The 24,646-nt window shown below is 42.1% G+C and overlaps 1 protein-coding gene across 1 annotated transcript in view; it reads right to left on the reverse strand.

The window, feature by feature from the left end:
* Positions 1-220: 220 nt before the first annotated feature.
* LOC103736016 (PDZ domain-containing RING finger protein 4) overlaps positions 221-24,646 on the reverse strand; it is a 150,631-nt gene continuing 126,205 nt past the window's right edge. Inside the window, exons 4-8 of the mRNA XM_008835441.2 lie at positions 19,056-19,154; positions 16,257-16,319; positions 9,793-9,894; positions 7,167-7,283; positions 221-2,497 (exon numbers count right to left, since the gene is read on the reverse strand). Of these exons, the coding sequence (XP_008833663.1) occupies positions 983-2,497; positions 7,167-7,283; positions 9,793-9,894; positions 16,257-16,319; positions 19,056-19,154 (1,896 nt within the window). The 3' untranslated portion in view covers positions 221-982. The remainder of the gene's footprint in view (positions 2,498-7,166; positions 7,284-9,792; positions 9,895-16,256; positions 16,320-19,055; positions 19,155-24,646) is intronic.

The raw sequence follows: 24,646 nt of genomic DNA on the forward strand, positions 1-24,646 counted from the left end.
GATGGTGTCATCAGACATCATAGGAGGTGCTTTACTGAGCTCTCTTCTTCCTTACATAGTTCTTGGCTTTACCTTATGTGAAAAGCAAGAGGAAGATGAACTAATGCAAACTAAATGCTAATTATTTAGCATCTTTGATATACTACACACCTTTCTGATTTGATCCTGGTAGGAAAATGTGACACAATGATCAACAGGTAGCATTTCAAGACAACTTTATTAGAAAACGGGTGGTAGAAAATGTGCACAGATTAGATCACAATTAGGAGTTTCTTAAATAGTAGGCATATAACTAATTTGTTAACCACAGTGGACAATGAAAATAACCATCCTTGATAACTTTTCTGAAGGATAATTAATAATTTATTTCTTTGCATTGTCACAAATTAACACAATCACCTAGCTACACAACCAATGTGACTACACATCACAGGAAGATTGTCCAGCCACACTCCACCGAGACAAAGACAACGGCCATTTATGTGTTAAATGTACACGAGGATGTTAAAAGGGGGTGTTGGTTCATGTATAAGACAAGATGTGGCAGGTGTTTTTTTTTTAGAAGTTTTGAGTTAGTATACATTATGCCGGAGAGTTAAGCATAGAAATGTTTTGGCATTGAGTTATTATTAAAGTAGAAAATAAGCAAACTAGAGAAATAAATCCAGATTTTCAACTTACAATAGATACATTAAAGTAGGAAATTAATTAGCTCCGTATTTTTGTTCGTTTTTTTCTTTCCTTTTCTTTCCTTTTCTATAAATGAGGGCTATGAATATATCACAAGTTAAGGAAAGATCTTAGCCAAAAGAAGGTACCAGCGTATGAAAAGCAAATGAAAAAGTACCAGGTATTTTTTTGCTTACAAAACTTTTAAACTATAAAGTCACAAAATATATATAAAAACGCCACATTGAACGAGGCAATCGTACTCTACCGACACTGGTAGCATCTTGTTAAAGTCAGCTGTGCGTTCATCTGGTCATACGGTGGTCACTGACAGAAAGGCATTGTGAACGCGCGTGCCATCAGGAGATTTGGCCCCGTGGGTCATCAGTTCTTGGATTGTCATCCAGTTATCCAAAATTTTCTTGTTCCTCTTTTTCATCATCTTTTTGTGGCTGAGTTCCAGGATGCTGAGCTCCTTCTTGCCCTCGCCGCCGCTCTGCGGGCTCTCCTTGAGGCACTCGAGCCGGCTGCGCATCATGAACTCGCGGCGCCGGCGCTGCTCTTTGGCGCGGACCAGGTGCTGCTTCCTCTCCTCCTTGCTCCAGTAGCGCCCCATCTTCATCTCGCTCATGGTGTCGTCGTCCGTGGTCATGCCGCTCCGCTCCTCCTTGATCTTTAAGGCACGTTCCTTCAGAATGCGGTCTCGCACTGGCCTCTTGGTGATGTACCGCGTCCCGTCGCTCCTGACTTTGACCTTCCACTCCATCTTGGGCTCGGATCCCCTCAGGGGGTCCTTGCACATGCTCACCAAGCTGAGCTGGCTCTGGGCGTACTCCACCGCAGACTTCTGCTGAATTAACTGCATGTAGCTCTGATAGTGGCGGGCGTGGGCTGGGATGTCCGCGTGCCTATAGGAGGAGCTGTGGTAGGGTGACAGGTAAGGGATGTGCTCGGCCACCTCGTGGTCTGGGAGCTGGCTGCTTTCTAGAACCTTCTCCTGACTCTCCATGCTGCAGGCTTCTGCGGTTTTGACTTTGGTGGATGTGGGCTCCTTGCTGTGCTGGCCGGAAGGGGACGCACGCTCTGTACTGGTGCTCTGCAAGTTCTTCTTGTTGGTGAGGCTGATCATCCTCGGGAGGGAGCTGTCAGGAGACCGGTCCAGGGTGAGGGGGGTGCTTCGGCAGCTTTCGGCTGTGTTGTACGCACTGGAGCTGTCCTTGTCAGACCTCTCTGGGTGTTCCATGATGTCATCCAGTTTCCCCCTCCGCCTGTCTAGGCTGGTGCTGTAATTTCGGAGTCCCCCATCCTGCAGCGCCCAGATATCTCCGTACTGGTCTGTCGCTTTCTGGAGCCTGTGAGCCTGCATGATACTCTGGCACTCGAGCTCAATGTTTCTCAGCTCCTCATTGAGCAGCTGCAGCTCATGTTCCACTCCCGCCTGCTCCCCTCGACGGCATTCGATCGTGCTGCTTGAGTAATACACGCCATACTGCCCATGGCTTCCGATCTTGCATTTGAGCTCCAGAAGCTGCTGGAATCGCCCACAGTCCTGGGCGTGGTGGCCAGCACAGTCCGAGTCCACACACTCACCGGACACACTGTCGGGGCCTTGCAGCTCGCTGCTCCTGACGGGGTCTCCGCTCGGCCCCAGCCGTCTCTTGCTCTGCAGAGATGTGCTGTGCGGGTCCTCCGCTGCGTTCTCCAGCTCAGAGCTCTCCTCGTTTCTCAGGCTTTCGTCTGTTCGCCCCACCCCGCTGTCCTTCTCGTGGTTGTTGGAGGAGGATGTTGCAGTGTCCGTGGCACCTTCTTCTTCTTCCTGCCTTTTTGGCTGAGAAAATAAAGTTAAGAGAACACAAGAAATGATTTTGAGAAACATTGGTGTTGAAAACTTTCTGGAAAAACATTGCTTCTTGGCAAAAGTCCAGTGCCTGGAAGCTGCTCTAGTTTTAGTGCGCATAACAAGTTCAGAAATAAAGACAATTAGCTCATGGCAAGCTTTTATGCCATGAGATAGAGGAAACGAAACGTCTTTCAACATAGCCATAACATTCACTGGGTATAAATGAAACAAGATAGGTGTAAAGGAAGGAGCTTTACCTTTAGGCTCTTGTTTGGGAAACAGGTGTTGACATGATGTGATTATGAATTTCTCAAGTGAAAATACCAGAAGAGTAAGTGAGACTGAATAGCTTAGATGGGCTCCAGAAATATTGAGGCCCTAGAGCTTAGAAGCCAGGAGGATTTAACTATTGCTGCATCTTAACTTTCCTTAAATTCAAAGAAAACTTTATTGAGAACAATATGCTGATAGTGTGTACAATGTCATACAGTTATAGGGCCAGGTTATCCTTATGTGCTGGAGCTCCAGACCTTCTTTCTATCTGAAGACATGGAAGCTTAATCCCTGAAGAACTTAGGTTATGAGTGGCAGGGCTGGAAGCAAAGCTCTACACCCAGTTCAGGCAGTTCTTGAGGCAGATGCTGTGTTCCTGGACATGTAACGTCAGCACACCCCAAATCATGCCTTTCAAAAGCAAGAGGACTTGAGTCCCATAAAATGATTTTGGGACCTCTACCCAGTTCTTTACTTCAAAGATGAGGTTTAGTCTTTTGCAAGTGAAATTGGTTAACAACTGGACACACCTGGACATAAATTCCTTAAATAACAAAACAGACATTTTCCAAGCACTCTGTCCAACCTCAGGCTGATGCTATCCTTGTTTTAGTCTATGGCGAGGATTACTGTTCAGAATACCCAAAGTAATTCACCTCCATTTTTGTCTTTAAAAATTTTCCCTTGCCCATATGGTTCTTGATAACCAGTTTATTCTTGATTACCTGCCAGTAAAGCTACGAGAAACATGTGCATTCACACTTCTGTACTTCTCATACCACCACAGGGAAAATAAAACCCAACTAAGGAACACTGTCAAAATATTACATGGTTATAAAAACTGAAAGCGATCCATCACTCTAAACGTTATTATACATGATTAACTGGTCTAAGTCGTTTCTCAGGAAAAAACAACAACAAAGAAGATCCCTCTTGTACACCCATGTCTTAACACTCACTGACTGAAGAGCCCGGCAAGTGGCAAAAAGAGGCTCCAGTAAGAAATTGGTGTAAAATCCCCAAATGAAAAGGCCCACAGGGCCATGAGGAAGCATCCCACCTGGGTGTCCGTGGGTAGCTGCACTAGACTTTGTACTGGCCTCTCAGAAAGCCTCTTCTGTAGATGTAGGGAAAGGAAGTTTTCACACCCATGTCAACATAGCTCAACAAGAGCCATAAGGATTTTACAGCCACCGTCAGGGACCCTACTGCTTGACTGGGGTTGGTCTCCCTTCTGAGTTCAGCTGTCTTGGTCTGTGTCCTGCTGGGCTAGGTTCTTTCTATGCTCCAGCCTGCAGTTTATGATGGAGTGAGCATCTGTCTTCTTAATCTGTTTGGACTGCTTAGACATAATGGTGACCTTCTATTTATTGTTCTTTCCCTCCCCACAGGTCTCAGTCTTCAACCCAAGACCCTTCACCAATCTTAATTCAGTGGGAAGTAACCACAACAGTTGTCACCCAACTCTCTCAAGATGGAGAAGTGAGTAAAGACAAAGGATGAAATCACCTCTGGCCTGGACACATCTGGATGTAATTCCTTAACAACAAAATTCTTAAGTTGTCTTCCTGGAAAAGAACTAAGATCTTTCGTTAATGACTATTGTGGTTTGGAACCAGCTTTTGAAGAATGGACATGAACAAATGGAGCCAAGTTGTCTGGGCAATGGTGTCTAAGTTCACAATGCCCAGTACAAAGAATATCTGTCTAGAACGAATTGTGTGAGCTATCAGGAGACAAGCCCGACTTCTCCCACTCTTCCTAGAAATCCCCACTACCAACCCCCGACAGAGGCCGAGGTGAGCCCTCCTTCAGCTCCTGGCTTCCTTGTTTGACCATACAATACAGTTTTTTGTTTTTCCAATACCCGATGCCATGTTGAATGGCCAGTGGAAATTCCCATGAAAATTTGAACAATACTGATTGACAGACATGCACGTAATATAAAAGAAACACTTCTTGACATATATGCACACATATAGTACATACATGTGTTTATAAGTACACATAATTTCCCTGGTAATTTTTGTCTCATTGAGGGCAGTTCAACACTGGCCAATGAGAAAAATATGGTAAAATTGCTTTTTCCTCTTACCACACATCAGACATTGCTCTACACTGCAGAGTCTGTATTCTATTTGCCTAACATCCAAATGCATTCACTAATAGATATCTCTTTACTCTAGCAAGTTTAACTACATAATTAAATATAATTAAGTCTGTGCTAAGTAAAGATGGAAAGGGTAATAAAAGTATCCTAAAATAACTCTGAAAGCTCTCTCTAGATAACTGCTACGTTGTTCCCCAAATGTAATGTGACACAAATTTTAAAGAGAATACAGCCTTCTATCATTTAATTCTAGGGTTCTTGAGTTTTCCCTACAATGCTTTTCTTCATTTGTTAAAAACACACTGATTGATTTTAAATGTCTTACTGATAATAAATTCTAAGTAACTACCAAGGGAAGACCTGCCACAGTTCCGTCTGACATGGTTATAAGGGCTGTGTGTTGTGCCGGTGTCAATACACCCTCAATGGTCTAGTGACACCGGGCATCTGAGTTTATATGTAATGCTTCCAACGAGGAAACTTTCTCAGACCTTGGAAGGACTCAAAGAGAGTAGCAGAAAGGTTAGTACTTTTCTGAGAAATGATGCACAATGTTTTAACAGCAGCCGCGGTTGACGGTTGACGTTTGCATAAAGTGAGTGCACAGATACCTACTAAAGTTTTAAAATCGAATTTCCATTCATTTGTTGCTGGTCTTTGAGAGACTGTGAAAACGAAGTTTCCATTCTGAAACTCAGAGTTCCTGGCTTTAATGAACCGCTTCTCCAGCATTTATTTTTCCTTATGGGATTTTGATAGTGACAGGCAGTGTTTCTATCAGAACACTTCTAATGTGGCATTATTGTCTATAAGGGCAAAAGATGTTGTAAGGTTTCTTTCTGTACGTCTCATCATTTTTCAGACTCACGGTGAAGAACAATTTTCATACAGTGAGAATCCAACCTCGGGGACATCTAGTGTTACCTCATGAGCCCTCACATTTGTGTTATGTCTGATGAGTAGGCAGCACTTGACACTGTATCACTTTACCTAGACAGGATTTCTTCCTTCCTTCTCTAGTCCAGCATCTTCCTGTCAATTCTACATCAGGTCACATTTTGTACCTAAGAGAGAAGCCCCGAGCAAGGACTTTCTTGCTTGTAACCAGCAGCTGCCACCAACAAACCTCTTTATTTGTGGCAAGTGTTGAAGTCATACACACACATTACAGTCCTGCTTGTATAGCAGAGCAATCTTTTCAACGGCTGCTTCTGTTCTGAGAGTCACAGTCAATACAGCACATAGCACCCAGCAGTGTGGACAATGGAGTTTGCAGTCTAAGAGTTTGCTTAGTAACTTCTGTTTGAGATGTTAGCATGTAAATATATTTCATTATGCAGCTTGGTGAGGTGATAGAATGTTTATGCTTCATGTGGATAAATCTGTCAGTATTTAAAATACGATCTGTTAGGATGTGTTAAAAATTAGTGCTGAGAATATGATGATAATTAAACAATCAGTACACTGACAGGGAAGTGTTAAAATTATATCAAGCAGATGAATGACGTGAGTTAGACATAAAAATCTAGGTCACATAATCTTGTTTTTATGTGGTGTGAAAAATAACAAAAATGAAAAGGTTCTTAGGACTCAGACCATAGCCACGGTGTGACTGCTCACTAGTTATGAATTAATTAAGGTCAGGAACTCTGCTCATTTTGCATATATTCTTGGCATCAAGTACGGTACTTTGAGCTTCTTAGAAGCCCAGTTTTCTTATTTTTGGTTGAACGAATATGTGACCTTAAAATGATGTCAGTGATCTCAAATTATGCCATGGGGCATGCTGCACACTGTGTCAGTGACAGGCAAAAGTCAGCTCTGTGATTGTTCAAGAGTACACAGGTGTAATTAACCCATCAAGTGCACAAACCTTTATAGTGTGTTGTCATCTTGTAGTGACAGCTTAAATAGTTAAATAGAAGTGTTCGCATTTCAAAGTTCGAATTTCTGGTTCTGAAGTTATCTTATGACTAACAGTTTTCTCCAGCCACCATAACCATAGGCAGCACACACTTTCACTACTAAGCTTCTGAGAATTAGGCTGAAGCACCAGCTGGGCCAACATTTTAATGCTGTTGTATTATTTTAACAACAGCCACCAACCTGGCAATGGAAAACCACGTGTTCCCTCTGCTTTGTTGGAAACGATCACCTGCTCAAAAAGATTACAGTGACAGAGAGGTGTGATCAAACACTTCCATCGTGTTCTCTTCTCTGTTAAAGAAAGAACTAGTACCACTTCCAAGGACGCAGCTCAATTTCTGGCCTTACCTGCTCCACCTCCTTGGCTGAGTGCTGTGCAGCTTCTTGACGCGGTTCTTCCAGCATCTCCAAGTTTAACTCCTCTAAGAATTCGTTCCTTTCATCTTCCAGCCAGCCCTCATCCAGCTGCAAAAGAATGCATTAGTGCGTCTTATTATGCTAGTGAGGACCCAGGCTAAAACGAGCTAAACGTAAATGGTGGTGCCTTTTATCATAGTGATTCTCCTCAGAATGCTAGCTGCCTATAGCTCACCTCTTAGAAGAAAAGGTGATTTAAAAAAAAAGAATTCTTAGGTCTTTTATCCTCCTTTCTTGACAGAGCTATGGATTTCCTCTACAACTGAGTAAATCTCACAGCATAGAGCATTACTTTCTTTCAAAAGGTATGAAAAGCATACTGCATAACCCACAGCTGTCATATTCATTTTCTCCCACAGTCCTGGGTTAAAAGAACTGCAACCAGGCTGATAGGGACAATTGGGCTTGTTTCCTTAACAGCAACCTGAATCTAGAGCGTCATAGAGACATCTGCTCCTTGAGCTGAGCTGCAGGACCAGAAGGGTCATCTGTACAGTGCAGGACATTGTGTCTGCGTTAAGTAGGTCACACGTGCTATTGCAGAGAAGGAAGCAAAGTAGATGTCTCAAAAGTAGTGGCCCCAAGTGCCTCTGACAGCCCTCTCTGCCCCCATCTCCTGGGGGAACTAGGACAGAAAAACAATATCTTTAATGGTCGGAGGAAGAAAATGGGCAGGAAATGAGAGAAAGGTGACAGGGAATGAAGGAAATGGGTTATTTAAAAATATTGCACAGATGCACAATACTGCCCCCAGCAAGTACATAGATTATTTCCAAGAATCCAGAAAGTATTTGAAACATTTTTAAAACCCATTAGAAAAAGCACACAAAAAGCTTCCACAATCTCCTTGTACAAAGCAAACATGTACACCACGCAATGACAGACGCCGAATCTGATAGAAACAGATAATCTGGTTTTCTAATTGTAGTATGTACTGTTTAAATCGCATTGTTAAAGTATGCTGCTAAAATGTATTTTCTTTGCTGATTTCTTTGGAAATCCAATTTCAAGGCAATTGTGTTCCTTCCAGGGGCATGGAGCTTTTTTTTTTTAGGATCAGGGGTCAAATGCAAATTTTGATTTTGGCAGGTGGTATGGTGTCCTATGGCATTAGAGACTGTCTGCTATCAATAGTAGAGTCTGATTTGATGAGTCACCCTCCAACGTTGACTCTTTCAGGAGAACGCTCAGGACAGCAAGCTTGTCCTGCCAGGCATGTGTAACAAATAGTAACAGGATCTAGTCTTATGCCTTTAATTTCCATTCTTTCTACCACCCATCATGACAGCTATGGAAGTCAGTTCTAAATGAGTTTCTCTGGTGCTACGTGGAAGGGGCAGGAAACTATCTTATAGCAAATCTTCCTACATCAGGATGGCTACTCAGTTCATTTCAACTTATCGTGAACTCCATTGACACATGCTTAGCCTCTTTATTCTGTTCTTTTTTAAGGGAAATGGGATTGGCCAGACAATTGACTTAAGAAATTTCCAGGTAATTGGTACAATTTCATATGTATTTAAAAGTCTCCTTCTGCAAGGCAGTCCAGCCTGCTGTGTGGGCTAGTTTCCCCACTCTGAGGACTCAGGTGTGTGGCTTTACTCTGCTCTAGGCTATGGCAGACTTTAAGAGACCCATTTAGAATGGTCAAGGGCATAAAGGAAATATATGCGGAAATGGTGGTCTTTTATAACCACCATATTCAAGTCAGGGCTCAGCCTGACACTGAAATACACTTAGTGTAATTTATAGAGTTTGCAGTTACTGAGTCTGAAAAATATCAGATCAATAACCTAGGAGACAAATGGTGACATAACCATCTTCACTCAAAGAACTGACAGGTGACTACAGCGGACAGGGCCCTTCCTGCCTTGTGGTAGGACAGGAGAAGATGTGGAAGGAGACACCTGCTGTAGTTTCCAGTCACCATTACCTTTCCTTTCATTTTATGAAATCTTCCTCTGACCTGTGGTCTAAAAAAACTTCTTTTGAATCATCAGATTTTTGCAGGGCCAGATAAATGTTTTTGTCACATAAAACGTAGAAAAGAACTCATGTCCTGCACTGAACCTCAGCATAGATAGTTCATTTAATAAACTTAATCTAAGGATTTAAGGTGATAGTCACTTATGCTTATATTTTTCTCATTAGAGAATCGTTCAGGATGCCTTAATATGCCACTCACATGTTTTTAGATGGAAGCCTAAAGCAAGGATCCCCACAGAATTTAAAATCATGTGAAGTCAGTTGCTTTTCATTTGTTGTTTCGTTGAAATAACTACCAAGTGGGGAGGGGAGAAAAATGATTCAATTTTGTGTCCTTTACATTTTTTCCATAAAATTGGATTCTTTGCGGCCTTGGGAGGGAGTGTGAGGGACGCTTTAACAAATGCTTTTGTGCAAGGTTAGGTAGTCAGTATGAGTCTGTGCTGCATTTTGTGTCCCTATTTTGTCTGTAAAAAGACATCGACAGAGTTGATGGAGCCGAGCAGGGACGCATGCACATTCACTCATGAACTAGGTGAGCGCAAAGTCCGGTCTCCAGCTTTGCTCGGACCTGAATCTCCGGCCTGGCGACCAGCAGCACGATTCTCTTCCACTCCTCGCTAGACAGCAGAGCTACCGCTTCTTCCCGGTTTTGGACATCTTCCCCATTTATCTAGAGAACAAATGCAAGTGCACATTAGTTTCTATTTCCACAGTGCTGCACACAATAAATGGCAAACACCAGCTCATTTCTGGCGAATGTATGGACGATGAAGCTCCCACAATAGGCTCATCTTCACCCTCCGTGGAAAGCGCCTTCACTCAATTACGCGCGTCCTGTAAGACCATATCGATCCCTGAAGGATGGCGGGCATCACAGGAAGCAGTTATGTTCATAAATGTCCAACCTGCGCCCTGGCAACATACATCTAGCAACACAATTAACCAGCCTCTGACAGGTGACGTTCATCTTTCTCCGCTCAGAGTAATGGAAGTGTCACTCTGAGATAATAGTGCTGGGGAAGGGCCGGCGGCACCACGTCTGAAATCCGTCATCCTGCGGCTCCCCAGCCAATTAGGGAGCAGCAGCTCCCAGCCCGCTGCTGACCAGGCTCAGTGAATCACCTCATATCCCCTGTGGGTCTGACTCAGTTGCCCAAACACTCCAGATCTAGGCTAGTGCGGCTAATCTACCCGAGCCGCTCTTCAGCAGGATGCACCAGCACCCAGCTCCTAAAGTTTATCCACTTCCTCACTCAACAAAACTCATCCAATACTTAGAAAATTTAAAGAGTAGCATAGAGTAAAATTGGCTTTACAAAATGAGGGAAAGAAAGCAACCTTCAGGAACCTTCGGGTCCCACAGCAGCATGCAGACCTTTGCTGAGGTCTGAAGATGGTGTACATAAGCTTTCTTACACTACTTCTTCATGTTCAAATGTATTTATTTTTTAATTAGCATATTCTCTCTCTGAATGTTCAAACACAGAAAAATTCTGCCTAAATGAGTGTTAATACGTGGGTAAGTTAAATGGATGGAAAATGTGACTGTGCTAAGCATTTTCCCCCAAATAATTTACTGCTTGTAATTTGGGTTTTTTGTTTTTTTTTTTCATGAGTCTCTGGTATTCTCGCTGATGCTGATCCACGAGGCCAGACATGATTATCAGAAAACAAGCCCAAGAACCCCACTTTGAATAACAGCAAATAATTCTTATTCCTAGGCTCTTAGTATATATATTTTGAAAAGCAGATCATAACCAGTGGGAGTGAAAAAAAAATCACACAACCCACAGGTGTCTCTTACTTTGATCAAAACAAATACCACCTTCATTTCTCACTTGTCTCTCAATAAGAAACTTGGTGTTCATAAGTTCCATGTGTGTTCCTTCCTCTCCCAGTTCTCAGAAACCAAAAAATGTGTCCAACTAGGCAATAGAAGCCAGAATTCCAGAGTAGGGAAGAATGTGGAGAAGGAGATGTTGTGGATGCTCATGTGGACTGAGAAGGTCACATGGGCATATGTTGATCCCAGGACTGATTTTTCCTCAGTAAAGATGCATTTTGCCAGCCCCATCATCATTTAGGTTTGTAATCCTCAGTAAAGACAACACTTTTTCCTGTTAAATAAAGAAAATATCAGGGCTGGAGAGATGATTCAGTGGTTAAGAGCACTGACTGCTCTTGCAGAGAGGACCTAGGTTCAATTCCCAACACCCACATGGTGGCTAACAACTGTCTGTAACTCCAGTTCCAGGGGATCTGTTGTGCTCTTCCGTCCTCTGCAGGCATTACATGACACGGGTGCACCTACCTACATTCAAACAAAACACTCATACACATTAAATAAAAATAATTTTTTTTTTTTTTGTCTTTTTGAAGCAACGTCTCCCTGTAGCCTCAGCTGTCCTGGAACTCACTATGTAGACCAGGCTGGCCTTGAACTCACAGAGATCCGCCAGCCTCTGCCTCCCAAGTGCTGGGACTACAGGCATGCACCACCATGTGTGGCAAAATAAATATTTTTTTAAAAAAGAAAACAGACTGACTTTGACTAGTAATAATCAGATATATAGAGATTAGAAATGCATGTGCAAACATCTTAGTGTCAATTGCATTAAAAATGAATTTTTCTGTATGAAACTGTGTATTTTAATAATGAAATGGAGATCATTTGTAAAGGTTAAAACCTCTTAAAACCGCACTTAATTTTATGTCTTATAGGGTTTATACTGAGCACAATATTTTATAACTGTATTAATTCAACTGTAAACCCAAAAATTTACAGACAATCTTGAAACAGATGCATCTTAGCTCTGGAAATTGTTATTGAATATGTCAATGCTGTTGTCATGAAATGCTTCTTCTAATTATATGGCTATTAAATAAGTAATTAAAAAAAATAGAATGAAATTTACAAATAATAATAAAACACACGGTGGTAGGCATGATTCTCTTTGGGAAGATATTTAGCTCCTATTTTTTTAACTGTTAGAGGCACCAGGAAACACTGCAGCTTGCTTTGCATTCCCCTGCATGAGCACCCATTCTTCTCTTGCTAAACTCAGAGTGATCAGCATTTCAGTCTGCAGTCAATCCAGACCATTTGCTGCAGAAACACTTCCCATTCAGGATCACTCATGGGAGGAAATGAAGACACCATAGAAATTTGCCATTAAAATGCAATTTATTGTTTTCTTTTTCAAAATAAGGGCCATGTTAGCGAGATGGTTGGAAACTCCAGTGTGCTCGGGATTTTAGTGTGGTACTCAGACCAGACAAGAGATGCTGCCATGTATGTACTCGGCAAAGATGCCTCTCAGAGGATGAAAGATTGGAGGAATGGAATCAGATAGAGCTTTCAACCTTCAGGTGCCCTTGTTCCTGAAAATAATAGCTTGTGGTTACAGGACTGCTTGTGGGAAAGCAACCGGCTCTGCCTGGAGAACACCAGGGAGCAGACAGATAACTAGTCCTGCCCCCGAAACTTCCCAAAAGACTCCTGGTTTAAGAAAGAGGGGATGAGAACCACAAGAAAGGAGAAACACAGGTTTTGTCCTAAATGAGGGAAATATTTGTCAACAGCAGATTTGGATGTCTGGAATAATCGTATGTAAATATTAGTTTTTAAGTGGGTATTTTCTTTGTGTTGGATGAGAGAAATGAGTCAAAGATATCATCTTAGGTTCAATATCAAGGAGAGGAGAGGAGAGGGGAGGGGAGAGCAGGGGAGGGGAAGGGAGAGACAGAAAAAAGGCAGAGAAAGCCTATAGATGGTATAACATAATATTTTGCTTAAATGTGCCCATATTTAGACTTCCTAAGGCAAATGAACAACTGAAATCTTGGCATCCAATTACCATGAAAATTCTTAAGACAACTAAGAAGGTTGGGCAAAAGAAGGTGATTTCTTTCATGTGCTTATCTTTTACGTGCAGAGAGAAAAAGAGGCTGGAGTCTATGGATACAGATGTGGGTAGAACAGACGCTGGGGAAAACTGCCTTCCTGCTGACTCCCAAAGGAGAGACACAAACACAAGAAACTCAGAGAGGGGAAGTCGGTTCAAAGGCTGACAGTCCGCTATGCTTTCTGGCAGCGCTCTCTCGGGACAGTCCTGAGGAACATGGCTTGCTTTTTGCCCAGCATGGGCTGAGGCTGCTGACAGGAAGTCCTCTCGGATTACCACTCCAAGGAGACAATGGGTATATATATGACTTTTACTCCTTTGGGAAGCTAGTTATTTGGTGGCATTTAACCCTTGCTATCTGGCTCAAAAATGTCTTCTTCAGCCCTGTCACTTTTTTAGATTAATTTCTGAGGACAAATTGGATCTTAGTTCTTGGCACTGGCAGAGGAGACAGAACCATTAAGCGTTTGCAGAGGAAACATGAGCAGGAATGTTCTGGAGGATTTGGCTTGTGCTTTCCCTTCTGTAGGATTCTAGCAGATGCCCTTCACCTGTGCATGCGGGATGTGTGTTATGGGGAAGTCACCTGACAAGTTTGTGGTGTGCTATATAAAGAACGTTTTAGCTCCATAGTGAGAGCATGGCCACAAACACACACTACTGAGGTCACCATAAAAAGAAATTTAAAATCAGAGTTGCTCTAGAGGGGTTCATTTAAATAAAAGCCAGCCAGGAGACATCACCGATAAGAAGTAAATCCTGTTTTTCTCACTGCCCTCTCTCTGGGAAAGGAGTCATTAATTGTTCATTACAGGGTATCCCATAATCTCCTCACCAGCCAGATGGGAGCTATTTGTCTGTGGGTACAAATTTTTCACAGTTTTATTTAATATAATTTCACTTGACACCTTTAAGACACTTTGTTTCCTATGTGTGTAGACAGAATTGAAATCTAGGCTTTTTAATGTGACATGTATTTATTCATTAAGTTTGCAGTGTTTTCACAGACTATAAAGCAATCTGGCAGAAAACAGCACTTTATCAATGCTGCCATTGTATCTTCAATGAACCAACTCCATTAAGGAACACTTTATTATTCTGTAAGTATTACTTTAAAAAAATCTACATACAGTATAGCTGAGAATTTAGAAGCTTCGAAATACATGGTGTCATGTATAGAAAAACTTGCTCCTCATTTCTATCCAGCTAGTCACAGAACTAAAAGATGTAATTTTATTAACTGTGTTTGCCTGTGGGATAGTGGTTAACTAGAAATTAGGAAGGGAGCCAGGTGGTGGCGTGACAGGAGATGTTAGTTTGGAGAGGGGCTGGTGAGAGGGAAGAGTCAACAGTAAGTAACATGACAGTAGATTCAATACATCGAAAAATGTAGCCAAACCATTCCTGAAAGGGTACAAAACTCTCATCTTTCAGACCTTGAGCAGTACCATATATAACTGCATAGTGACTGGCAGGCATAAATGACCCAAGAGTGAAAAGGTCACGTTATTTTAATATATTTACTTGGAGATATTAGCAAAGTGATGATGACACAGTTAACGTTTCTTTTCAATTTGATACATATAACATTTTGAACCTTTCACTATCTGGATGAAGCATTAACTTCTAACACAGGTTATGCTGGCAAAGCTTTTCTGCAGATTTTATTCAGGTGTCCGGAATACCTGTTTCATTCACTGACTTGTTCACATGTATGTGTGAAGATGCTGGAGATGTGGCTGTGAGCAGGGCTGTGTCTGGATTAGATGTTTTCTCCCCTGATATGTCCAACAGAAGACACAATTCTATTTAACTACAGGGCCTACTGAGCTATGTATTCTTCAGGTTTTCTGGAAACTACTTGGACCCTAAAAAAATCACTAACCTAGGAAAGTCTTTGATAGAAAAGTTCTGTGGTATTAGGCCAGAGAGAAGGGGCTGGGGGTGCGGTGGGAGTGAGCGAGGGCCACCCTGGGGGCTGGAAGGTCCTGAGCACCATACTTGGGCAACTCTCCCCACTGCCATGCTGCATGCAGTGTGATCATTTGTGTAGTGTACTGTCTTCAGAGTTAGATAAGACAGGACCCCCTAAATCTTAGGATGCATCTTGTTCAAGTTTGAAGACCAGTGTTCTGATAAAGGGTAGAGTTGAAAGAACCATGCCCAGGGTGCTAGGGTGTCCATACATAGCTGGGCGGCTGCAGCGGGTGTGTGTGTGTGTGTGTGTGTGTGTGTGTGTGTGTGTGTGTGTGTGTGTGTATATATCTGGATGTGCTACTACATCTAGCCGTTGTGAGAGTGTTTTAGGTTTGTACTCCCTCAACTTCCTAAACCAGCCTCTTCCTTCTCTGCTTCATAGCCCTGACTAACAATAAACCCAGTGGAGAAGTGACCTCCCTTTATGTGGGGTTGGTTTGGACATGAGCTGGGGACTCTGTACGGATTCTTTCTGGCGCTCTTTACCAGGAGGACTCGGGGGATGGTGTGGGTTGAAGCTGGTTAGAGCAGAGCCTCTGGCTCCTCATCGGGGCTTGGAAGGCCCCTTCCAGCCTCCACACCTCTCTAAGATCTGCTCCCCATCTCATCTCTCTCATTACGCTGAAATGTAATTGGTCTTTATGTTTTCATGTTTCTGTATGGAGAAGAAATCGCAGTCCCTCCACATGGCCTCGGCACCCAACTCCTTAGTCACCAGTTAAAACGTTTTCAGACCTCTAGGCTTCCATATAGTAAGGGAACACTTGGATCTGTGTTCAAGTAATTTATTCTGGAAAAGCCACATATATAATCGCACATAACCTTCACACCCGTGGTAGTTGTTAACACAAGATGAGAAAATGGGCTTGAAATTAAGCAGAGCAAATAATGTACTGGAGCCAATGGTGACCTCATTGTCCTGTGACCTCATTTGAGGGCTCGTCTGTCACTATTGTTCGCTAAAACGCTTAAGAAACGGCACCACCTTTACTTTGAGAATGTGTTAAATGATGGCTTTTTGTTTTATACCTAGTAATATCTAAGAGTGAAGACACCCCTCCCCTCCTTTGTTTTTTCCTAACATTTGTAAGAATTAAGGTGAAAACTTAGAGAGCCTGCAGGAAAGTTAAGGAAAAATCACAGCACGTACTTGCAAAATGCGATCCCCCTCTCGAATTCGGCCGTCCTTGGTAGCGATGCTATTTGGGTCCACCTGCAATGGAGAAGCCACACACATCTTCAGGGGGACACACAGTATCCTCCCAAGAGCTTCACACGTAGTTTTAACATCTATTCATTCAATATATTATAGTGTTAGTCTACACTGGCCAAAATCTCTATTGATTTGCAATGGAGTACATCTCTATGTCAAAATCACTAGTTCTAAAGCTGAAAGTAAACTGCTTTAGAATGAATAGTAATGCATTAAAGTTGTCCAGGGCAGAACCTCATTTGAAGTCCATTTTCCTTCCCTTTTCTCCCCAACCTTTCCTTCCTTCTCATCTTTCTTCACATTCTTTCAATCATTTATAAAACACAGTCCTCAGACATGGCCTCAGCAGACATGACGGTGTGATGGTGTGATGCTGTTAACACTAGGATTCTCTGAACCCAGAAAATTTGCGTTCTCCTCAGGTGACCTTTGAATCCTACCCTAGCTGTCTTAAAAAAGCTGATAGCTACCTGTAAGTCCATACTTACTAAAGGAATTTCAGTCTCACAAGAATATTAATTTTTAAATTTTTATTTTTATTTTATTTTTTTACTTATTATCATTATTTTATGTGTATTGAGTGTATTGCCTGCATATGTGTTAAGTACACCCATGTCGTACAATGCCTGTGGAGGTCAGAAGAGGGCATCAGATACCCCGGAACTGAGTTATGGATGGATGGCTGTTAGCCGCCATGTGGATGCTGGGAATCAGACCCAGTTCCTCTGCAAGAGCAGTCAGTGGTCTTAACTGCTGAACCATCTCTCCAGACCCCTCCCAAGGATAATGATTTTCAAAGAGAGTTCTAATCTATACTGTTCAAGAAATGAAAAATCTCACATCTATGTGTTCTGTTACTCAGTGCTACTTTACACATAGGGAAAATCATTTCTGCAAATTACTAGAACAAATAGATATTTAAAGGTCTACTAAGAGCTTACTAACATTTTAAATTTAATTTATTTCTATTTTATGTATGAGTGTTTTGCCTGCATGTATGTAAGTGCACCCGTGTTGGGCAATGCCCGTGGAAGCCAGAAGAGGGCATTGGATTCCCTGGAACTGTAGTTAAGGATGGTGGTTAGTTGTCATATGACACAGGTCCTCTGAAACAGCAGCCAGTACTCTTTAACAGCTGAGTCATTGCTCTGGCCCCCCTTGCCAACATTTTAATGGGCTAAATTTGAGGATAATTTCATTTATTAAGTTCATGTGATGATTCCAAACAATTTATAGGCTTATTCTATCAAAGTTTGTCTTCTAAGCAAAGTATTTCAAATACAGCATGAGGTTGATCTATTCTGCTCCTACATTACAAACTACTTTCTTATTATGAGTACCACCCAATAATGGTGTCTTACGTGGTTGAATTAAGCACAAAAGACACTGTAATTATAGATAGGAGGAAGAAAGGCAGCATTCTTTACAAGTGGACATGCTCAGTTCCTGTACTTCTTTATCATCCTAGGAAAGTAAAGTTTCAGTTCCACATATTTGAAATCTAAATAGAAACGTACCAGAAAGAAATGAAAGATCATCAATCAACTGTATAACTTTTAAAAGCCAGTCATCATGTAAAATTTGTCCTCAGGCCTGAAATCAAACTGGTAGTAAACTTCCCTCTTCTGTACGGTTATTAAGGCTCGTTAGCAGGTATTTCTTTGCCCTTCTGTTCTTTACTCAGAGGGAAATTGGAACTGTCTATTTAAAAGAAGCAGATAAATAAAATATTCTCCAGAGAGTTTTCAGTGTAGGAGGAAGACAGCAAAATCTTTGGTAAAGTGATGACTAAAAATACCATTATTTATTTATTTCATAGGTGAGCACCATTTATATTTATAAACAGTTGTGCTGTTCTCCAAGTGTGTTAATGTTATGATCTCTTCCATATTCTAAGCAACTCTATGAAAACAATAAAATGATAAACATCTTTGTGGTGAGTTTCTTGTTAGGTGATGTTTTAACGTTATAGCTATGAAAACTGAGCAGGGAAAATCAATTAGCATCCAATCTGTCTAAGCCATATAGACATATTTGTGGGAGTTAAGCTATGTGATATGCACATCTTCATGAGTGTTGATATGTACATATATGTAGTTCTAAATCATCTGTTTATATAACAAAACACACACACTTTTCCACTTTTCCTAAAATGTTCTTTCTTAAGAGTTTTCAAATATTACTTATGGTGATAAAATCTGTTTGCTAGTCTTTCAAACTAATAGTAAAATGGCGACTCAAACTTAGTCCTTTACTTCTTGAAAGTGATTTTGGGGTTGATTAAAGAAACGGACAGATGTACTCTTGGGTATTCAAATTTATCCACCCCATCAACAGAGTAAAAGAGGTGATTATTATGACTGTTATTTTCAAACAATTAGCCAGTGTTATTGTTAGCCAAGTATAAAAGATGCGATAGAATGGAAGGACAAGTGTTTGGGGATCAAAGCTTAGCTGGGCTGGCTGCATTCTCATGGGGATTTATTCAAATTTAGGCAGTGTTACCACTTCTGCACGTCTTGCTGGGATTCTGCAGGGAAAGCCTCCGTACTAAACAAGCTGATAATAATTACATTACTTGGGCAGCATAATTTACTTCCCTAATTAAAAATGACAAGCACTGGATCACAGCCAGGTCTGCATGTTCTAGCCTTGGAAGGAGGCTTTTCTCCTTCTGAGCTCTTTCACTTCATCCCTCCCCTCCCGCTTCCCCCAGGTCCCCTCCGCATCTCATACCTCACTGACATAAATGCCTGTGTCTTCTTCATCATCCGTTCGGTAGCAGACTGTCAGGCCCAGCTTCTCTTGACTGCTAACACGACACAACTCGACCTCCTGAGAGAGTGACAGACACAGGATGACATTTATCTGAGAGGCCCCAACAGCAGAGACCGGAGCTCACAGATATATCTTGCATCACTGTGAGGTTTTAATAATTACTGTCTAACATTTGAAATTAACTTTTGTGACCAAAGTCATTAAAATTTACCTTCATGGAGCATTCGGTATTGTCAAACCAATGTTTTAAATTTTCATTTTGAAATTGAAAGTAAGCCACACACTACTATGTAAATAGAAATATACAAATTATTATGCTGGAATATTAAAGTGTCTGAGAATATTGAAATAGGTAGAAAAATAAAAACAAAGCACTGTTAATGTTTTCCCTTGTAATGTAAAAAATATATATGTTTAAGCAACAGAAAATGGCTTTACTGGACTGTTCTCATCAGTTCTTTCCTGGGGTTCTACACACTATGAAGAGAGGCAAAGTGTTCTGTGTAGGTCGGGCCAAGGTTTTCTATTATTCTATGGAAACTCGCACCCTCGGAAAGAAATGGGCTCATCCAGGGTGAAGGGAGACATCAACCACCACACAGGGCAGAGGCAATGATTCAAAAGGAAGCAATGAATGAGTAAGAAAGTACATTTACTGAAACACGTGGCTAAGGGCTTGAAATGTCAGCCCTCAGGTAGTGCATGCTGAATCTGTTTCTTGATTTATGTTCAGAAAAATAATAAATTTCAGTGCATTCCACTTTCATATAATGAAATGGGCCGGTGCCACCTTCAGAAGCAGACCAGGATAAATCACACAGCTCCAAGTGTTAAAGCACAAATCGCAGCTATAATCTTGGGAAACATGCTCCTATTGGGTGGAGAATATAAGGCCCATTACTAAATAATCAGCTGAGGAAGAACAGCATGGAAATTTGAAGAGAACCTGGAAGAAAGTTCTTGAATTCAGCTCTGTGGAGCCATGCACTTTTCAGTCTTGTGAACACTTCCATTGTCTGTAAGCAGGAGTCTCAGTGTGGGTCAACCACAGCCAGGAAGGCTCCTGTATACCTTCATAACCTTTCCTTGTCTGCATAACTTTCAGTTAAACCATAATTAAGGGGGACTGGAGAGATGGCTCAGCAGGTAAGAGCACAGGCTGCTCTTGTAGAGGACCCGGGTTCAACTCCCAGCACCTACATTGCAGCTAACAACCATCTGTAACTCTAGTTCCAGGGGATTTGACGCCCACTTCTGATCTCTACTGGCATTGTATGACACGGATGCACCCACCTACTTGCAGGCATTACACTCATACACATAAAATCAGAATAATAAATAAATAAATAAATAAATCATAATTAAGAAGTCTTTCCTCTTTGATTGAAATAGGTGTGTGTGTAAGAGTGCGTGCAAAGACCATTATGAAGTCTAATAATATAATGAGATGAATATATGTTTGTGTTCCCTAAATTTAATGCTGAAATCCTACTCCTTAAGGTGGCTGCCGTGTTAGGAGGTAGGACCTTTGGAAGATAATTAAGTCATAAGTGATAAGGCCTATAAATGCAGTTAGTGCTCAGATAAGAGGTGCTGAGTGCATAGCTTGTCCTGTGAAGGATTCAGGGACCTGGGGAGAAGGTGCTCTCCGTGAGTTGGTGAGGTCTATCAGACCCCGAACCAGTTGGCTTGGTCCCTGACTTCCCAGCCTCTAGCACTGTGAGGAACACATCTGGTTGGCTTGATCTCTAGAACTTTGTTATAGCAGCCAGAGTGGGCTAAGACCTAAAGTGCTCACTTAGCTACCCGAGACCTGAAATAGTTGCCAGTATTCTTCAAAGGCACTGGGCTGCCTTTGAAGAAACACCCGCCCATTCCATTTAGTATTCCAGAGCTGTCCTTGCCACAGAAACAACCATTTCTTTTAATTATGAGGTGTAAACGATGGGTAAGTTCTTAATGAGGGCGTCTGCTATCATAAACACCAATGACCAATAATTCCATGTCGAACAGCAAATAAAATTTAAGTCCTTTACCCCGGGACGACTGTTGCACTTTAGTGGGAAGGAAACTGCAGATGCTGGCTTTCTGTTCACAGGCAATGGCACAAGTAATGTTGTAGCAGTTTAAGAAAGCGTGTTCCTGCTGAGCAAGAAGGTGAGAACTCCCATCACCTCAGTGGATGAGAAACAGGGACACAATTAACCCTCAGAAGGAAAATGCAAGGGTCTCCTCAATGCACACACAATGCAAGGGTCTCCTCAAAACAGATTCATAGCTCAATGCTAAGGATTCCAGACCAAACCTGAAAGACTAGGAAGGAGCCACACTTAGGGAACTCCCTCAGCCCAGCCACTCGGTATACAGTCAGCCAAGACCTGTGAGGAAACCTAAGCGCAGCACCAAGATCGGTGCCTACAAATCAAGGCTGAAGTCCACTGAGTTCCACTGTCAAAGCAAGGAAGAAAGACCTGGTCATCTGGAGGCGGAATTCCCAGAAGGGTGCACACTTTGAGTGTTTTCTCCAGATTCTCAGTGTTCTGTTCACTTCGGGGTCTGTTTAAGAGATGCATGGCAGACTGTTTGGAACTAAGAATGAATGAACTTATTAACAAGAAAATGACAGAATCTACCCAAATAGCATCAATACCAAAATCAATCAACACATCAATCAAAACATCTACCCAAGAATTCAGAGGAAAAAATAACCACTAAGACCCTGAAGTAAAATAATTTTTCAACATTTCTGTGCTATTGAACCCCCGTAGAGCAGCTTTCAAAGTTATCTACCTAGTCTTGATCCTCAGTGTCCCTCTTTCTCAGACACTCACACCCACACCCTCCTCTGTCCAGCTGCCTGCCACCTGCCTTCCCCCAAAGGTGCTCTACTCTTCCCAATTTAACCACCCTTAGCAAAATCTGGAATTTGGTGTGAGCGTCCATTCTCTTACAAGTGACTTTGGGACAAAACTGTTAAAGACATCTCTTTTGAAGACTAATCATTGAAAATCATATAAAATGTGATCCAACACAGTTTAGTTCATATTAATACAGGTAGAAAACACCTAGCCCTGTGTGTGTATGTGTCATGTGTGTGCATGTGCGTGTGAAAGTCAAAGGTGTCTTCTCCTTCTCAATTCCTCTCTATCTTGAAAACATTTTTTTTCTTTACACTGATTGATTTGATTTGTGTGTGTGTGTGTGTGTGTGTGTGTGTGTGTGTGTGTGTGTGTGTGTGTGTGTGTGTGTGTGTGTGTGTGTGTGTGTGTGTGTAGAGGTGTATGTGTGCCACACAGTACCCATGCGGAGGTCACAGGACAACTTGTCCATTGATTCTCTCCTTCTACCGTGTGCATCCTGGGGATCAAACTCAGGATGGGCTTGACACCAAATGTCTTCACCAAGTGAGATGGCCCCACCTTCTTTATTGAGGCAGGGACTCTCCCTAAACCTGGAGTTCAAGTTCCTTGATTGGATAGACTGGCTGGTTTGCAGGCTCCAGGGATCATCCTGAACTTCTGTCCAGATCTGGCACTGAAGGAGACTGGGACAGAGTGGTCTGGACAGAACAGGCCACCGGTAGTCCTAGTCTGAACCTGCACTTTCCCTGTGGCTGGAAGTGACTCAGTGGTTGCCCAGTTCACACAGGTACAGTTTACACCAAAAGCTCTTTTAATTCTACAACTCAACAACATAGGCGTGGCTACCTGCATTTGTTTGAGGCCAGGGTGTCTGAGGAGACTGTGAAATGATTCTTCCGCAGAGGCTGGATTAAGCATTTCTTCACAGGCATTCGAGCAGACTTCTGGAGAAATGCCTCCCGGTAATACAACATGTTTCCCTACACTTTTCCTGCTTGTTCCTCTGTCACCAAGAAGCCCTTTGAAGAACAACATAAATGTGAAATTCTAGTATAGTGCATTTCCTCCAAGGAGACGATTCAAGGGTGTGGGCAAATCACAGGTGGGCAGATGACGGTGCTAACCCCATGCCAGTCACTGTGACCTGGGTACCAGGAGCCCTTCAGGTGCCTGGCCAGGCTGCATTCATTTTTGCACCTCGAGACTATATTCCAAGAAAGTGTAGAAAAAAAAAAAATCAAATCATAGCACCTATTCCTGTGAGAATGTGGTTACATGTGGATGGAGGGTGAAGATAAAAGCTTGTGACAGCCTAACCACAGTGCAAGAAAGGGACGCTTAACAATGAGGCATCATCACACCCCAGTTAGAATTGTTATATTTTTGTTAAAAAGACAAAAATAAAATGAGAATGTGGGAAAGCTGAAATCTCAACAGTGTTGGGAAGGCAAAGTAGTAGAGCCATTTGGAAATCGGGATGGAGCTCAAAAGACTATCATATGACTATCATACGACTATCATTCCAAAGGGAGTGAACGCAGTATGTCACAGACACATCTGCACCCCCATATTTATTAAGCAGCTCTAGTTCTAACAGCCAGGTTGGAAACAACCAGCGTCCAGCAACAAAAGAAACTTACAGAGAAAGAAAATGCGGCTTATATACAGGGTGGAATATTACTTATCTGTAAAAATATTTTGTCATTTACAGAACATGAATCAACTTCAATCAAGTGAAATAAGTCCTCACAGAAAGATGGATATTGTCATTTACATGACAATATAAGCAAAAAGCAAAATGGTGGTCTCATAAAAGTAAAAAGAATAGTGTTCACCAGAGCCTGAGTGTAAGGAGAGGGCCAGAGGATGGCTCACAGACTCAAGGGTGCAGCCCGCTGGGTGGAGGAATCACTCCTATAGTGTAGTTGGATGAGTTGTGGTTGTCGATGATTGGTTGACTATTCCAAAGACGCTACTACAGAGGATTTTGCTCTTAAGATAAAGAAATGGTAAATGTCTGAGGGGTGGCAGTTAAACTGACAGAGACATTGCACTTCACTAAGTGCAGAATTATGATTTTCAAGTAAAATAAATAGATTTTTAAGAGAATAGGATTTTCATATAAATCATTTGTGCTAAATACTGAAAGATGTTTTATGATTGGGTCTAGGGAGGAACCAGGAACTTACAGAGAAAACAGTATTCAAGCTTTTGTTCTGTAGACGGGCCTCTTTGGATGGAGGAGAAACAGCTGGAAGCTGCTTGAGGTGGTTTCTAAGTGTACCATCTCCCAGAACATTTCACTGGAGTGAGCTGGAAGACTCCTCAGGACCAGACAGGACAATCATCTAAAGGGTGATGGTGAAGGCAGAGGCAGGCCTGTAGGCCATAATCTTCACGTGGGATGCTGATCAGTAACTAAGGAAATGTCTTGAAAATAGTTATTGAAAAAAATCAAATGAAAATGTAGAAAGTTTTACCCCGCAGAGAAGAGACACCTGAAAAGTTCACTATGGATGTTGTCTCACAACCAGTGTCTTCCAGGCATTGGAAGCTGGGCGTCAGATTTATATGGCAGTAACTTCCCCCTACCCAAGACCCAAGTCCTGTGCTGACATGACTGCATTCAGAGTAAATTATGCAGCAACAACTGTCTCTCCTTTCTGCAGACACATCAGTGTAGGTACA

This window comes from Nannospalax galili, unplaced genomic scaffold (genome assembly GCF_000622305.1).
Source record: "Nannospalax galili isolate Female #2095 unplaced genomic scaffold, S.galili_v1.0 scaffold357, whole genome shotgun sequence".
NCBI lineage: Eukaryota > Metazoa > Chordata > Mammalia > Rodentia > Spalacidae > Nannospalax > Nannospalax galili.